This window comes from Anas acuta, chromosome 3, assembly GCF_963932015.1.
Source record: "Anas acuta chromosome 3, bAnaAcu1.1, whole genome shotgun sequence".
Lineage (NCBI taxonomy): Eukaryota > Metazoa > Chordata > Aves > Anseriformes > Anatidae > Anas > Anas acuta.
The window spans coordinates 20,252,690-20,269,669 of record NC_088981.1 but is presented as its reverse complement, the minus strand read 5'-3'; the positions used below and the strand labels follow the sequence as shown (position 1 = coordinate 20,269,669).

The 16,980-nt window shown below is 44.2% G+C and overlaps 1 protein-coding gene and 1 long non-coding RNA gene across 12 annotated transcripts in view; one reads left to right on the top strand and one right to left on the bottom strand.

The window, feature by feature from the left end:
• LOC137853540 (uncharacterized) overlaps positions 1–16,980 on the bottom strand; it is a 30,312-nt gene that overhangs the window by 12,101 nt on the left and 1,231 nt on the right. For 3 of the 5 annotated variants that reach the window (XR_011094556.1, XR_011094557.1, XR_011094558.1), the window contains exons 2-4: positions 14,055–16,894; positions 11,367–11,466; positions 6,478–6,664 (exon numbers count right to left, since the gene is read on the bottom strand). This is a non-coding gene — a long non-coding RNA (uncharacterized lncRNA). Of the gene's footprint in view, positions 1–9; positions 4,402–6,477; positions 6,665–9,043; positions 9,149–11,366; positions 11,467–14,054; positions 16,895–16,980 lie in introns of those variants that run through there. The other 2 variants (XR_011094560.1, XR_011094559.1) reach the window with 2 other exon arrangements.
• The window catches only part of ESRRG (estrogen related receptor gamma), a 405,024-nt gene continuing 402,146 nt past the window's right edge, over positions 14,103–16,980 (top strand). The window contains exons 1-2 of one of the 7 annotated variants that reach the window (XM_068676012.1): positions 15,255–15,319; positions 15,949–16,015. Coding sequence is in view for 1 of the 7 variants with exons in the window: in XM_068675998.1 (XP_068532099.1) it covers positions 14,239–14,240 (2 nt within the window). In the remaining 6 variants the exon portion in view is untranslated. Of the gene's footprint in view, positions 14,241–15,254; positions 15,320–15,948; positions 16,016–16,980 lie in introns of those variants that run through there. The other 6 variants (XM_068675998.1, XM_068675996.1, XM_068676009.1 and 3 more) reach the window with 6 other exon arrangements.

Here is a 16,980-nt window from a genome sequence, read left to right as displayed (position 1 = left end):
CTAGAAAGAAGAGAAATATTGTCAGATAGTACATGAATGAGTCTGCCTGGAAAACAAAGCTGATAATGCTGTACTTAGGAGGGAAAGACAAAACCCAATTTTTGTATGGGACAAGAGACTTCATCAAGGGATAAGACAAAGGGAAATGGCCTCAAGTTGCACCGGGGGAGGTTGAGGTTGGATATTAGGAGAAATTTCTTTACTGAAAGGGTTGTGTGGCATTGGAATAGGCTACCTCTGTGTATGGTTTAGAGAGAGTGGGAACTGATGTTGGTGTTTGGTTTGTTTTTGTTTTGTTTTGTTTTGTTTCTTTCATGTCTCACCACCTAAACAGTTCAGGTGCAAGACACCGGTAAGATCAGAGATACTGATATATGGTACTGCAGTAAATAACATTTTGCCCTATTTTAATCTCATACCTTAAGAAGAAGAGTTTTTGGATGGGTTTGGCAACTATGAACTTCAGGTTGGAAACACATTTCATCCTTGTGTCTGGCTGATGTGCACTTCTGTGCATGCTGCAGTCAGATGTTTTAACAAACGACTCTTGTTTTTAGGATATCATGTGAGCATTTGATAGACAGATTCATAAAAATATTTTCAATTGAATACTTTCTTATTACAAAACAGTATTCTGTACAAATGGAGATTCTGATGAACAGATCTATTTCTACTATATTTTCCATCCTTTTGAAAAATAATTCTAAAAAAGGAAATGTGAGTTCCTATACACAGTTTTTGTCTGACAGGAAAGAATACACACAGGTACTGACATGTTCTGTTATTGTCTTAATTGTTAATGTTGTACATTGTTTTAGAGGCCATCATTCCAAACCTGAATTATTAGAAAAGAATGCTTGCAGTAGCAATTCATGGAGAGAAAAACTGAAAGAATTGATGAGGAGGGTGCATAGAGTTTTATCTCAAGAGAATCTGAAAATCTAAAAACTTTCAAAACCATATTTAATTAAAGAATATTTTAGAAGAATCTACAAGTGTCTGAAACTTTGATTTCTCAAAGGTTTAAAAAGTAACAGTTTGGTGTCAAGGTGACAAAATTATGTTGAATTAGAGAACCTCATAGTTTATAGTTCCTAAAACTCAATCCAAAATGTACTTTAACAGTGAGATTGTTTCAAATATGATTTTTTTTAAATGAAGAACCTGTATGGATTGTATCACCTTAAGATAGGAAGTAGATGGCTAGAATGAAGTATATTAAAGATGGTGAATTTACTATTCCTCATCTTTACACATTGACCTTGTTTCTGTGTTCAGAAACCATACATAGAGTTGTCGAGTTGGTCAATAAACTAATCCAGCCATCAATAAAGCACACCTTCTTGTTTATTAATATGTGATTAAAAATGTATATGATAAAAAGATATTGACTGAGCAGAGTTTGGGTGACAAGAACAATTATAGCTTCAAGCCTAATCACTACATGAGCTGTTTAACCCAGTGAAAGTCAATAGCCCATTTCTGAACAATTACACTTTTTGTTTTAAATAAAGTGTTTGGATTTTCCTAGTGCTCTCATTTTCTCTTCATGGTTTAGGTATGTACACAGAAGGAGAAAACAAAAACACACACAATAAATTGCCTGGGATAATACAGCTTTATGGTCCTGGTATGATAAAGTTGTAAATATGTAGCAAATAGGATTTGTTTCAATTATAAATTTCTACAAACAGATATATTAACATATGTATATCTCTTTTTTCAATTGCATTACTAGTTGCACAGGTCTTAGTCATATTTCTACTATGTCTAATTTATTAGACATATTTCTACAATTTCTTAGTCATATTTCTACAATGTCTAATTTATTTACTTTATATAATTTATATATATATACAATATTCATATAATTTAATTATATATTTTTCTCATTATTTTAAGCTAACATCACCTTTTTACTGCATTCAGTCTAAGTGCTCCATCTTCATTTCATTAAAGTAGTTTTCATAAATCTAACATGAAATTTCAAATGGAAGCCATTTAATTCTTCCTTGATCTATTCTTAACTTTTGCAAATTTTTCAGACAGCAAAATGTGCTTTCACTCCAAAGCAACAATATAGCTTATATCCTGGTAACAACACAGAAAACTTTGAACTGGGTGCGTTTTAAACACCAGTAGGTTCCTATGCACTGGCTATTCTGGAGCAACTGGGACTGGTGAGTGGTCAGACATTCCCAAACAAGAGCACAGAGTCACTGGCTTGCCCCCACATCGTTAAAAATAAGCTGTGGGCCCTAAGCAAGCTGCATTAAGTATCTGGGCTATCCATAAGAAGAAGATTTAGCCTTTTTAGCACTGGTTTATCTTGTCAACATTCAAGATCCAATGAAATTAATAGTACTCTCAGGGGCGTTTGCACGTTCTAAGTCTTGAAGTGTAAGATCAGAAAGTTCCTTATCTATTCCATAAGTATCATGTTCATTCAACAGTAATAGTGAGTAGCATCTCCACAGATATTTTTCCTACCTACTGATCATGCCATCTTCTCAATTCCTTTGCTGAATAAAATGACAAAGAGTTCAGAAACATAATGTTTTCCATTAATGCTAATACAATTGTAACATTTATTATTCTAAAATGCATTTGGTGTAGGTGAATGTAAAATTCACCTTGTCAATTGTTGGTATTTGAAGTTATTGTTTAATATGGAAGAGCAAATGAGCAGAAGGAGAAACCTGCCATTGTGCTTACACAGCCTTAAAAGTCTAGGCTTCTTTGAAATTGATGCTGACACTATAAACATGCTTTTCTGAGGAACTTCATATTAATATGACATATTAATGTCCTGATCCAACATTAAGTAAAAGTCAATAAGCTTTTCCCCTGACTGAAGCAAGAGGAACCATTTGAATCTTAGAAATCAGAGTAAGTCTACCAGGAGATAATTTCCACTTCCTTATGGTGTAGTTCCAGCATTTTTCCTGGATTCTGGCCAGTACCATCCAAACCATGGTACACTAGCGAAGGTGGACCATTTTTATGGTCCAGCATGGTATCTCCTATTCAACAAGAAGAGATTTCTTTTTGGCAGGGGGGGAAAGACAGAGTGATTTGTGAAGGAAAATGGTCAGCCTTGATTCATTTTGGATGTTGGTGTCCAAAGCAAAGAGAATGCTTATCCAGCAAATAAATTGTTTCCATAAAAATAAATGAATGAAATTAATAAACTCTTTAAATAGATGGCACAGTCAGTACCTCAGATGTACAGGTGAGGAATCAACAGTTCTTAGTAAAGAGATTGATCCAAATGACAAGCCAGGTCATCTAAGATACGAGACTTGTTCCAGGTTCTCATTAGGAGAAGACAACTCTGTAGCTAAGGAGTGGAGCTCCGGGAAGCCAGCCCTGGCAGCCTAACCACCTGCAGAGCTTATGGGATGTAACATCTCCACACAAGGTGCCAAGCATAGTATGAAAGGTCTGAATCTCTTTTTGTCTATGGCACAGACATGTCTGAGTGATTGCCAATAGGTTCTAATCTGAAGAAAAAGCAGGATTTGATATCTTCCTGTCTCAAGATAAATAATAGTTTCTAAATAAATGTTGGGGAAGATATAAATATGCAGGCAATAAGTTATTCCTGAAGAAAGAGAGGTTCCTTAGCACTTTCAGATTATAGGTGTATCTCTCCCACCAAAAAACACTATTACTAAACAGTTAAAAAAAAAAAAAAAAAAAAAAAGTCTTTGGTGTAAATTTATTGAGCTAAAAATCTATTTTTCTGTGTTTAAATTTACTTGTCTGCTTAACTTCAAACTGACTCTGACTGCAGCATTGCTAATAGTATGCTTTGTTCCAGTCCATTACTTGATTCACTCATATGTTTAAAAATATTAGTACATTTAAGAATGTTGGTACATTTATGGCTCTAGTTAAACACATATACTATAGGTCTTTACTCTTCCACTAAATAAAACAAGACTTTAATTCATTTTAGATTTTATTTTTTTTAAATACTCTCCCTCAGCACAACTCTAGCATGAGGTTTACAGTTCTCAGTATTTAGGGAAAGTTTACCTGCATTTTCATGAAACGAATAGCAAAGGTATGTTAATTCATTAGTAAGGCATATTGAAATAAGTGTGTAGTCACTGAGAAAAAACATACTTTTCAGGTTCTCATAACATAATGGTAAATCATTAACATAGGGCAGTGTTGACGATTTGTGTGGTGGCTGGGAAGTAACTATTTTTATTCATCTCAGCACCATTATTTATGAGACTGTTTCATCTTCAGCCTCATCCATGTATATGTACGATCCTCATCTTCATATGTAGTTCTACATATTTTCCCTTCTTCATCATCACCTCATTTTGTCCAAGCAGAAGATGGAGGCTTACTGAGCTTTCTACTTGCTGTTGTCCTGGCCCATATATGCTGTATAAGATAGGACATTGATATGTCTATCACACTGAAAGCGTGCAGTGACTGCTTTTACAGTAGTTTCCATTTGACAGCAAGCATTCAAGTATTTGCAGTTTTCAAAATTTCAAGAATTTCCATTTTTTTGTTGTCAGAACATTCTGTCATGGACACTTAGTTTAAATGCAATTCTAATATTTGGAGGGAGAGCTAAACTTAGTAAGTCACACATTTTAGCTGCCAGATCTAAAGCACGTTCCACTTCTCTGCTGAAGTGTCACAACTAAACCTGTATATGCTTCTCATTCACATAAATGTGAAGTAACTGCAACCAAAAAATAAATAAATAAATATGGAAAATCCTCACCCCATGAAAGTAGTTTAAACACTGTAGCTCTTCATGACAGTTTGAACTCAGTGAGAGACAGGCACTCTGCCTTTAAGGAGGTTGCCCCTTGCTTGTGAAAGTTAGACTGAAAGTTAGACTGGGTGCCTAATTACCATTTCTGCCTTTGCAAGCCTTCATGAGTGAACTACTGAGGCCATACAGCAAGTCCAGACTATCTTAATCATCTTAAATTTACTTCCTCAGACAGCTCTGCCTTTCACCTTCTCTCTGGTGGTGATACGGGTGAGCGAGTGGGGAGTTTTGTAACGCCGAGTGTGACAAAGATGGACCAGCCACTGCTGGTGGGAAGAGGCATCCTCATAGCCAGAAAATTAGAGTCATCTTTTATTTCACTCCTCTCTCTCTAAATTTATGCTGGGAGGGTCCAAGGCAATTATATCATCAGTATATTTATGAATAAAACCTTTGCCTTTGCACATGTACCTATGAAATATTGCAATGCTATTGCAATGAGCGTTAACCTTATACTCAAATGATTTACCATGACCCCTACTGTTGTTTTGGTGCCTTCCAAGATACATGGAGATACAGTCAAATTACTGTACATCAAAGTGGGTACGTAGTTTTACATAGTGATCTTTCCATTCATGATTGAGATATAGTCACCTCAGGGGTGGGATGGTACAGGATTATCATCACAAGCAATAGTAAAGCTTTATTGACAAGGATATCAGATCTTTGACTTGGTCAGATACACTGACAAGAATAGCTTTTTTTTTCTTTCTCTTTTCTCTCTCTCTCTTTTTTTTTTTTTTTTGTTTTGTTTTTATTATTATTGGCCATTGTGAGGGGAATTTAGCTCTGCAAAGAGACTGATTATGTAGGGTATACAAACACAGAAGTTAATATACTGTATCAATATGACTCATACTATGCCTGGAAGTTGTTTTTTGTTAAGTTGTTGTGTTTTTATTAATGTTGTTCAATGGAGGTGCAGATGTCACACTATGAGCTTCTGTCTGTGATACACAAACACTTGCTGTTATCTGGGTCAAAATCAGTTCCTCAGCAGCAGATGGCCATCCTTGCATTGCATAACTGAGACCGCACTAGTTGTTCTGTCTTGCATATTGGTATAAAAATGATGGAGTTTGAAGCTTATATTGCTTCGTTACTAAATACAAGTGCAACATCTACTAACAATGATAATATATATATATATATATAGGCTCTGTTCCATAGCTGGTCAGTCTTGTTTTGCTTGGTCTTGAAATGAGCTGTCACTTTTATGCACTATGTACTTCACATATTTGATGTCTCTAGAAAGCATTAAGCAGTTTACTCTATAGCATTTCAATCAAGTCAGTGGTTTGCTAGAGAAGCAGAGAGTTAGGTTGTGGTGGTAAAAGTGATGTTGAAGAAGTCCTTACTCAGAGGAAATAGCACTTTATTTGTTACGAGTTACTACTCAAAATAATGGTGGCTGCTGATTGCATCAGGACTCCTGAAGCTATCTTTATACTCTGCTGTCATACAGTCTCTGCATTACTAAGAACTGGATCCGTCTTCTTGTTTTACATTTGCATGTATTTATCCCATTTGTTCAAGTTATTACAGGTACAATTTTATAATGCCATCATGATTATTTCTGGGCATAAAAACTGATGCTGAACTGCAGCTTTATTCTAAATGAGGATCTGCTGTGAAGCAAAGTAGGAGTAGCAAATTATTGTCTCACTTACTGTCTTGGATCAGTGGATGAATTTTAATCCATGGCTAAGCAGACAGTTAATTTGGCTGTTTCGGTAACTGCAGCGACTGCTTGACTCTAGGCCAAGGATCCTCAGACTGAGGTCAGGACCACATGCCTGGTGATTGCACTTCCTAGCTTTATGACTGCAAGGAGAGTGATTCTGGAACCTCACCATGCTGTAATACAGAAAACACAATTCTGAAAGTTTGAGTCATTTGGACTGTGCAAATCCAGCCCTCTGTAGAGCAAACTACATTGTTAATGGCTCATCCACTCACTTGAAATCATGTGAAGATTTTAGTCCCATTCCCAGTGGATAGCTGCCAGTGTTACCAAATAAATAAGCAATTAAATATGTGCTAATTGAGCAAAACAAGGCAGAGAGTAGTTGAACTTTCCAGTTCAATCACTCTTTTACTATTATGCTTAACTTTGGTAAGACAAAAAAGTTACTTGTGTTGAACCTGATCAGCAGATGAGCTGAAATAATAAAATTATCAATCTGCTACCTTTCTGAAGCAGATGACTCCCCAAAAAGTAAAATAAAAATAAATAAATAAATAACATTTATTAAGATAAGTGAGATATCACTAATAACCCTTAAATTTACCAGGGGTCTGAATGAAGTGAAAAAAAAAAAACAAGAAAATAAAATCTATAAGGAATCAAAAATCAATGAACAGATATAAAAACCTATACTTCAAAGGAAATGAAGAAGAACAGCTATATATTAGGTAGGGAATAAGACTTGCATAGTGAAATAATATTTTATACATACAAACAAACAAACTAAAAGAGCATTACAGACTTGGTAAACATTTAAAAAACAGTACAAAGTAGTAGAAAAAGACTGAATGAACACTGATCACAATGCTTAGTACCAATCCCTCGCATGGATGTTTCACCATTTAGCCTTTAGTTACGCTGTTATGTACGAGCAGATGATCAAGAATTTTCCAGGAAACACAGTTTTCCTCAAAATTCAGACTATGTCATAGCAAAAATGTTAGTTCAGAAGGAGATTGTGTGGTAACTAAAAGGCAAGTTGCTAGGACATATGTCTGAAATGGAAGTGTCCCAGATAAAAGGGCTGTCACTGGTAGGGACATGGGTTAGCACCTTATTTACATGTTCTCAGACATCCTAGACTTCTTCTTCTTCTTTTTTTTTTTTTCTCCCTCTCCATCTATCTTTTCGTAAATAACTTTAAAAAAAAAAAAAATGTTTCTTCCATTCATGTTAAATGGTAAAAGAATGCAATTCAACAGGGCAGTAGGACTTTTCTGCTTGATTTTTTCACAGGCAACCCTTTGTCCTTCAAGGTAGTACGTGGAGCAAGGCTTTCTTCAGCAGTTAGTTCCTACTGTTGAGTTTACCTGTGTGGGACTTTGTAGGGGCACGCAACTTAAATCCCAGTCTGAACCCAACACTTATTTTTCTGCTGTTCCTCTCCCCACCATAGGATAGTACAGTGTGTTTAGCAAACATCTTTTACAACCTGAAATGGAAGCCATGAGATAATTGTATCCTTCTAATAAATCTGTGCTCCAAACAAATTAGATTAAAGTCAGGAGTGCCCACTAATTTAGAGTACCCAATTAGAGATGCCAATTGCTATTTTTTTCAGCCCATTTGGCATTCTGCATCCCTTGGCACAGTTAATGTACAATCCCATGGACTTTGTCTAAAACAGTGAGGGATTTGCTTGAGCAAATCAGACCCCAGAATTTGATGATGGGCCCTCATAATATGAAAATCTCACCTTATCATTACATTTTGAGGTGACTTTCCCCACATTACAGAAGCTTTGAGGTGAAATGGGAATGGATACAAACTCATTTAGCCAAATTCAGCTATCACATTGCCATGAGGCCTTGCTTTCTCTTCTTGTAACAGTCTGCCTTCTCTGTGAACAGCACCCAAGTTTGTGATGAACTAGACAGACATCTAGTGAATAAAAACTACAAAGTTGTGACTCGCCCCCAGAGGAAGTGTACCTTGCAGGGCTCCATTTGTGTGTTAGGAAATTGGTGGAATAAACTCTTGTGTGGTCTTGTGCAGAGAAAGTGAATAAAGGTGCTCTGAAACCCCCCGGTTAGTCGCTGCCTTAACACCTGAGTGCCTCACATTACAGCTAGTGAGGAACATGTAACGTGTTCTCCTAGCTTGGTTGTCACTCACAGACACACACCAAAATCATTTAAAAATATTTTGAATAGGCTCAGAAATACTTCTCTTGAAGGTCATTTAATTCTTTCCAGCATCAGAAAACAGCTTCTATTCAAAATAACAAGCATTAATGCTGAACTGAGGAGTTGAAATGCATCAGCTAATAACACCGAAATAAAACATTTTGACTTTCACGATTTTACTATGTTTCAAATAAAATTCAGCCCAGCTATTCTGGACATCCTGTAATTACGTATCCTTGCTCTTGGCTGACAACATTAGATGGTTTTGTTATCCTTGCCCTGCCAGTCCCTTTTCTCCCCTCCAGGCTCCTCAACCGAACGCTTTCTCTCTGCTTTTTCCACGCAACCTCTGTGTCTCCTTACCTAATCAGTCCCAGGCTCCTGCCTCCAAACACCAGTCCCGCTTTTTCTCTCTGGGCTGCTTGGCTGCCTCTGTTGCCTGCTCTGTCACAGGGTGGATTTTTCTCCCTGTCGTATTCATGCAGAGACCTTTCTTCTTGATGCAACCTTCAAATCATTTGGAGCTTAGAGGAGATAGGATTCCTACCTCTCAGATCCTGTGCCAAAGCTCGGGCTCACAGGGAAAATTTGGAGGTGGGGATTAGTGTGGAAATCTAGCTTTACCACAGTACCCTTAAGCTTCTGTCCTCAGTTAGGACCAATCTTTAACAATTTATACTATCAGAAAAAATATATATAAGAAACCGTGACTGAGAGTGTGCTCATTAAAAAAAAAAATATATATATATATTTGCAAGTTAGCCATATTTGGATAATTTTCTGAGAGAGGGAAAGGAGCTTTTTAAATGAAAAAGGTCACATTTTGAGTCTGTGCTTCAAAGCCTGAGGGCAGTAGAGCATTTCAAAGGAAAAAGTTTCCATTTTTTTAGTATGAGCAAAACTGTTTATTTTTCCATAACCTTGTTCTTGGAAATGGACAAATTGTTTTGGCAGGTATTTTCAAAATAATCATCCCGGTACAGACAGTCAGCATATCAGTTTTGAGTCTAAGTGATGATGTTTTTTCTAAAGCTACATGCAACAGAAAATATGGTCGGTGCTGGGAAACGTTAGCCAAGCACAACACGAGGAATGGCAGTGCGTCCACCTCCGACTATTGTCACAGATTATGTCCTCTGAGGCTTTCTGACTTTTTTTTCAAACAGTAATTGCCTCGTGGAAAGGCAATAGGGTCAGTGGCTATTACTTTCCTATTTTACAGGCAGAGAAACTAAAACAGGAGGAAAGGAGGAAAAAAAAAAGCAGGGGTAGGATCCAAAACTCCTGGCCTGATTCTGCATCCCCCATTTTGGCACCATTGCTGCCGCCTCTGAGGCGTGCTGCCGGTGTGGTGTGCCTCTGCTCTGCAGGGTTACTGGGAGCCTTCAGGTGACACAGATGCATGCATCAGAGAGAACATCCCTTTGGTGTTGTCTAACCCTCCGAGACTGTGACTGGAGGTCTGGGGGGGCTTTAGGAGAGGGCAGAGCAGGCATGAGGGAGACCAGCACGTAACAGATTCATTCAGCTAAGAACAAGCCCCCCTCCCACACTCAGCCCTGCAGCTTGCAGGAATGTGCCTGTATGGTGTAAAATGAAAGAGTTCACGTACTGAGCTGATTTCTGAGGGGCCTGATGCAATTTGGCAGCAAGGCCCTGTGGCAGAGGAGGCTGGAGATGTCGGGCTGTAGTAGGGCGCTGCCGAGGCCAAGCAGCTCACCCACATGGTGAGCTGTGTCCCGGGCACTGCCTTTCTGGGTGCTCCACATGCCCTGCCCAGGGCAAGCACCCACAAAGGCACAAGGTAGAGGAGCTGCATGAAAGCTTAGGCCACTGTCTGACTTGCTCCAGAGGGTAAGAAATGCAGTTACGTGTTAACAGCCCATGCAGACCGAGAGCCTCTGCTAAAAAACACCTCAAGAGCAGAAACCAACTCCTTAGCTTAACCTGCAGTCCTCTTCAGATAGAGAAGGGTGTAAAAAAAAAAAAAAAAAAAAAAAAGGAACTGCCAAATCAAACTGCTGACTCCTTTTTTCTTATCAAAACACCACAGCATACATCTTAACAGCCCGAAGTAAATCAAACGCAGGACCAGCTGGAACTGGGCAGCTCTTGACCCTCCCTTGATATCAGGTGTGTGCCGCACTTCTCTGGCAGATTAATTTATGATCTCAAGTAACTGAGAGCCCCTAAAACTTTCAGCCTGGCTGCTGGGACGAGGCTGAAGGTTTTCTTTGGAAAACATCACCGCTAGGAAAAGTTGGAGGCCTTCCCGCTTGACAGAGATATTCCCCTGCTGATGGCAGTGACTTTGTGTCCTGTATATCTTTTATTTTTAAACTCACCCACGATATAAATACGGGGTGAAAATCAAAGGCATGGCCACAGCCTGGATGTGTGCAGCTGAGTGACTGTCAGTCCCCTTTGGCATTTGGAGCTTCTTGGGGAGGGGGGGGGCTTGGAAGCATTTGTAGAAATGCAGCCCTAAGGAGACCTTTCAGCTAGAAAAAGTAAAGGAAGGTCCAAGGAAGCGTGTTCAGGGAAGGGAGAGCAGATCGCCTGCCATCAGCAGCAGCTCGGCGGAGAGCGTGCCCGTGTGTGCGATCAATATAATCTATTGCGAAAGAAAGCCTCGGTGTTTCTGCGGGGGGGAAAGAGATTTAGAAAGAAGCTCTTTAATTATTACCTGCAGAGGAGTTAGACTTTAACTCCGCGGTAACATACTCCAATCTCTCTGCTTGGGGGTTGGCGTGTGGGGCAAGCATCTAACCTGCCTGAAACCTGGGCTGGAATGCAAGAAGAAAAATAAGGGGGAAAAAACAAAAAAGGACAAATATAAAGGACTAGTGAGGCAAGAGTGCAGAGGATAGCCACCCGCATGGGGCTGTTTTGACCCCCCTGCACAGCACCCCCCTACCCCCACCCCCCGAGGCCCCCAAATGCCCCGCACCTTGCTGAGCATCCCCGGCCTCTCCGCGCGGCCCCCGCGGGGGGCGGCGGCCCCGGGCTGGTCGAGCACTCTCCTTCGGGAGAGCACCCCCCAAAAAATTAGTATGAAAAATAGAAAGGGAGAGCCCTAGGGCAGGCGGGCTTCCAGGCACTCCGATCCCGAAATCGAGCAAGGCTCTTGGTGCACATGTAACATTTTTTTCAAGGAGTTCGCTTCTCTGGCAGGTCAATGTGTTAATTAAAAGTTGGTCCGGATCGGTCACTTAGAGCCCCAGATGTGCGATTAACACACAAAGGGACACCCCTCCCCCCCTTTATTTTTATTTTTTGAAGATATCAGAATTTAAAAACTCAGTAGAAACCCCATTTGCTCCCTACTATTAACCAGCGGCCGCACAGAAAAATCATTAGAGCCGTAATTAAATGCGGGTCTGGTTTTGAAGAGCGCCCGGCAAAATAGCCCCAAAATATTATGTAGTAATTTGATTTTTTTCTTCCTTTGGCACTACAGGTGCTGGCTGTGTTTTCCCCTCATTTCCCACCCCATGTATATTAAACAGCGGGAGAACATCGCTCCATTGTTGGGCATGACCCGAGATTTCGCCGGCGTGTTTTGCTCCTCGGTGTAAAATTGCAAAGTGGGTCTCCGCGTAAAACTCGCTAGATTGCTTTTGATAATTACCTCGTGGTCTAAACTTTTTCACATCCCGGTTCTTAAAGAAAAAAAAAAAAGGAAAGCTGAGCTCTCAGCGTGCTGCCATTCCTGTATGGCTCAGGCCGGGCTCTCGGCCGCTCTTAGGGGAACTTCAGCAGCGGGTGCGGTGTTTGTGGAGGCGCCCTGCCCGCATGCAGCCGCGGAACCCCCCCCGGACCCTCCCCAACTCCGCCGATCCCCCCCCGGCTCCCTGTAACGCGTCCCGTTGGGCGCCGCCGAGCTGGTGCTTGGCAGCCGGGAGGGGAATCTGTCAGATCTGAGCGCAGGACAAAATAACTCCCGGCGTTATTTACGGCAGGGGGGGAAATAAATAAATAAAAGATGCGGGAGGCCGCCCTCCTCTCGTCCCCGAGGTTTTATTCTTTCCCTCCGCAACATTGTCCCCGCGCCCGGTTTAAGCCCCATCGCGGCTTTGCTCGGCCTCGCCAGGCAGCGGCCGCGGGGGGGTGCGGGGCGGTGCGGGGCGGTGCGGGGCGATGCGGGGTGATGCTGGATGGTGCGGAGCCCACGCACAGCGGGGACGCCCCGGGTGCGCCGCTCTCCGCCTGCCCGCTTCTGGCTGTTTCTCGCAGCGCGTTGTTTTTATTTTTTATTTTTATTTTTTCCCCTTTTTTTCCCCTGCCCGGTAGGCTGCGGCAGGTGAATGATGAGCCCCCCGGCTCCCGGTTTATGAGCCGTGAGATTGGAACCGCGCGGGGACAGCCTCGGCGAGGCGACGCGAGGGGCGCCGGGGGGCGGTGAGGGGGGGGGGCGCGCCCCCACGCGTGTCCCCGGCCGCCTGCCCCACGCCGCGCGGGTGCCCCCCGCCGCCTGCTGCGCGCCCCCGCCGCGGTCCGGGCTGCGCGCCCCCCAGTCCCCCCAGCACATCCCACCCACCCGTGGGGCGTCCCGCGTGGGAGCCGTGCCGCAGCGAGGGGGCCGAGGCCCGTCCTCGAAGGGCCGGAGCAGAGTCTGCCCTCGGAGCCCGGGGGCTGCACCCCCTCCAAAAAAAAAAAAAAAAAAAAAAAACCAACACCCCAAACCCGGCTCTGTCCCGGCCAGGCGCCCACGCGTGGCGTGGCGTGGGGCGGCCGCGGGGGTAACCCCCAGGCGGAGTGTTTTCGGGGCTTTTTCGCGAGTGGTTGCCTCGCTCCGTAGCTGACCCAAAACTCCAGGCTAACGCTTCGCCCCTCTCTCCTTTCCTCCCTCCCCAATCCTCCCCCCACCCTAATAATCCCAATCTGCCTCTTTTCTATTCCTCCCCCGCCCTTGCTTTTAAAGTGAAGGCGCGTTGAGGGAAGGCTGCCTGCCACCTCCCTCACTTCCACCCGACCTAGCGGGGAGCCCCTCTTCACCTCCACTACCCTAAAAAAAAAAAAAGAAAAAGCCGCAAACGCACCGTGTTTCCAACCTGGAGTTAAGGTCGGTGCTAATCCGGGTCAGCTCCTGCCCCTGTTGGAGAGGCAGGGAGGGAGCGTGTAACATATGGGTTGTAGGGGGAAAAGCCAAAGCAAGCCCCCAAAATAAACAAACAAACCAGAACCTCGCGCACAATCACGGTAAAGTCAAATTCCTTCCTACACACCCACAACTTTAGCTCTGTCTGCTGCCTGGGGGGTTTTAATCTTGCAAAGAGAAAGGGGGGCTCCCTGCGCAAAATTACGCCTTCTCCTCTCATTTGTTAGCTGATTCCATCAAAAAGTTCGCTATTTATAGGCTACACACACGAACCTGGAGTAATACAAACCCTCCCGTGTTGTTCCCCTCGCAAAGTGGCCGGTCCTGAAGCATCCGAGCGGTTTGGTGCGTGCGCGAGTGAGAGAGAGACACACAGAGAGCGCTACAATCAAAAAGGGGAAAGAAGATCTCAAGCTGAGAGACTTATTAATTGCTAAGAGCCGCTCTGCCACCAGCCATGTGAGTACCTAACAACGATCACCTTTTGCACAGATGGTCAGCGATCAGGCACAGACACTTTCTGTCCTTTTCTTCCTCCCTCCCCTTTCTTATTTTTTTATTCCTGTCCAGTCTCCCTCCCACCCGCCTTTTCTTTTCTTTTTTTTTTTTTCTTCCTTTTTTTTTCTTTTGCTTTTAGTTTGAGTTCGCACGGCTTATTCCTCCCCACGAGGAGGAATGAAGCGTGGGGGCGAGCGCGGGGGAGAAAATGTGCCGGAGCAGAGGAAGGAAGGAAGGAGTGGTGGAGGGAGAGGAGGAGGAGGGTTTGTTAAGCGATCGCCTTGTCCCCTGAGCCCGAGCCGGCTGGGAATTAGTACCAGAAAGATAACGGAGGTTACATCCCTCCCTCTTCCTCCGCTTTTCTTTTCCGGGAGCGCTCAGCCCCCCAGACAATTACCCCGGTAGCAACGCGGCTAACGAGCTGTATTCAGCAGGACCCACTTGGGGGAATTAAAAAGGGGGGAAAATAGAAAAGAGAAAAAAAATAAAAAAAAGGAAAAGCGAGCGAGAAGGACGCGGGGACGGGGGCTCGGCGCCTGGCGTGCGGGCAGTGGAGAGCCCCACGGGCAGGGGCAGGCGGCAGCGAGCAGCGGGCTGGGCTCGCTGTGGCCCCGCTCCTGTCCCCACGCGTGGGCTCTCAGCTCCCGTGGGGTCGCCGTGGCCCCGCTCCTTCCTTCCCTTCCCTTTCCCCACGCGTGGCACAGCGGGCGCAGGCGAGCCCCGCAGCAGCGTGCGCCTTTTAGAAACCGCACAGCGGGCTCGAAAGGGGGCGAGAGGGGGGGAACACAGCCTGTACCGGGCTCGGAGACCCCTCGGAAGCGGGGCACGGGGCTCGGGGTGCGGAGCGAGGCGCTGGCAGCGCGGAGAGGCGCGGTGCTGAGCCAGCCCCCAGCTCGGAGCGGGTTAGCGCAGCGTTAAATTCCCGGGGCCAGGGTTACCCGGGGCATCATCACGGCGCGTGCCCGGGCTGTAACCTTTGCTCGTTTATACACAAAAGAAGAGGGAGAGCCGGAGTTGCACCTGGAAATCCAAAGAGCAGGGTGAGTATCGGTATTCGCTCCTCTCCCCGCCGTGCCTGGGAACAAAGTTCAGAGGCAGCCGGGGCGGCGCTGGGTGCGGGTCCCCGGAGCCCCCCCGGGGGCTGCAGCCGGCGCGTTTCGGGCTGGCACCAACGAAACGCCCCACAAGCGCCGCTCCCTCGGCTGCAACTTGGCTGCTTTACGGAGAAAAAGTGCCTCGGATCCGGGGCTATTTATAGGTGGCAGTAAAGCCTCCCTTTCAATAAGGAGCCGCGGAAAAGAAGCGTCAGGAAACTGGCCGCGTTATTGATTCAAGGTGCCGGGTGGTCACAGCCACGCTAGGCTCACGAAGTCCCGGCTCCTCTTGGTTCAGGCAGCGAGGAGAAGGATAGGAGCCGTGCTCTGCTGACCCCGGGGCTGGCCACAATTCAATTCCCAAGCACAGGTATAGGGCACAAGAGGGTTGGATGGAAGACTTCCCTTTTCTTTCAGGCACACACATAATACAGGGCACCCGCAGGGCTGAAAGTGGGCCAGGGCTACACGGTAGGTATCAGATCACACAAAGCAGAGGAAAGAAATCCAGTTAAAAATACATTAGTTGAAATCAGAGGACAAGCTTGATTTTTTTTTTTCTTTTTTAAACAAAGGTGCACGTTAGAACAAGCTAGAAGCACTTTGTGCCTGACGGTATCCCCCACGCCCACTGGAAATAAGGCAAGAAGCTTGCTCTTTCTTTGCATCTTTTAAACCCTGTTTTAATTAGAATTGCTAAAGTAGGACACCCCGGTGGAGGATGTTTTCAAGTATCCACCTACCTTTCTGCTGTAAGCAGAATTGCTGCCTGCTAAATTGCTTGAAACGCAAAATTCTGCCCCACCCCCAACTTGTTTTGGCACCTACTCACCCTTTCCCCCCTGAAATTCCAATCGCCTATGAAAGGTGCTCCATTAAGAGGAAAAGAGAAAGCCCAAACAACCAGCAGCAATGAGCTGAGTGGACTCAGCGAGCCTGACGTTGCTCTGTACACCAGAAAAATGTTTGGACAGAGAGCGTCCCTGAAAACTAATTCCTTTTTTTCTCTCTCGCTCCTTTTTTTTTTTTTTTTTTTTTTTTGAAGTCCAAAATTGGGTGTATCCTAACCCTTCTCCTTTAATTTATTTGATTAAATCATAACAAAGGCAGACTCATCAGCTTCTCGTATTTCCTCACATGTAACCATACGCGAAACCTTTTATATGAAAGCAAGTAATTGGCTTTAGTTAACCGAGGGCAGAGGCTGGGGCGAAGTTTTACGCCCGTTCCCAGAGCCGCATTTCACGTGAACGCGTGTTACAGCTGCACCCGGTGCTCCTCGGTGGCGACCCTCGGGGTCTCAACTTTGTCTCGTTCCCCACCGCCGCCCCATTTCTCCCACCCCTCTGGCGGCGAGGAAGGCTGCTCGGGTCGGGAGGTGAGGGTCGGGGGCTGGTTCAGGGAGCGCCCCCCTGGTTTTACGCTCGGGACCGCTCCACGCCAATGTCCACGTCCGTGGGTGTTTCGTACCCTGCTCGCTGGTTCTTTTGCGCTCCTAATTAAGAACTAGATAAATTTCACCTGCAGGAAAGTGAAGCCGAGTTAGCTCACTTTTAGCTTAAGTGAAAAAGAAAGAAAGGAAAAAAAAAAAAAAAAAACAACACTCA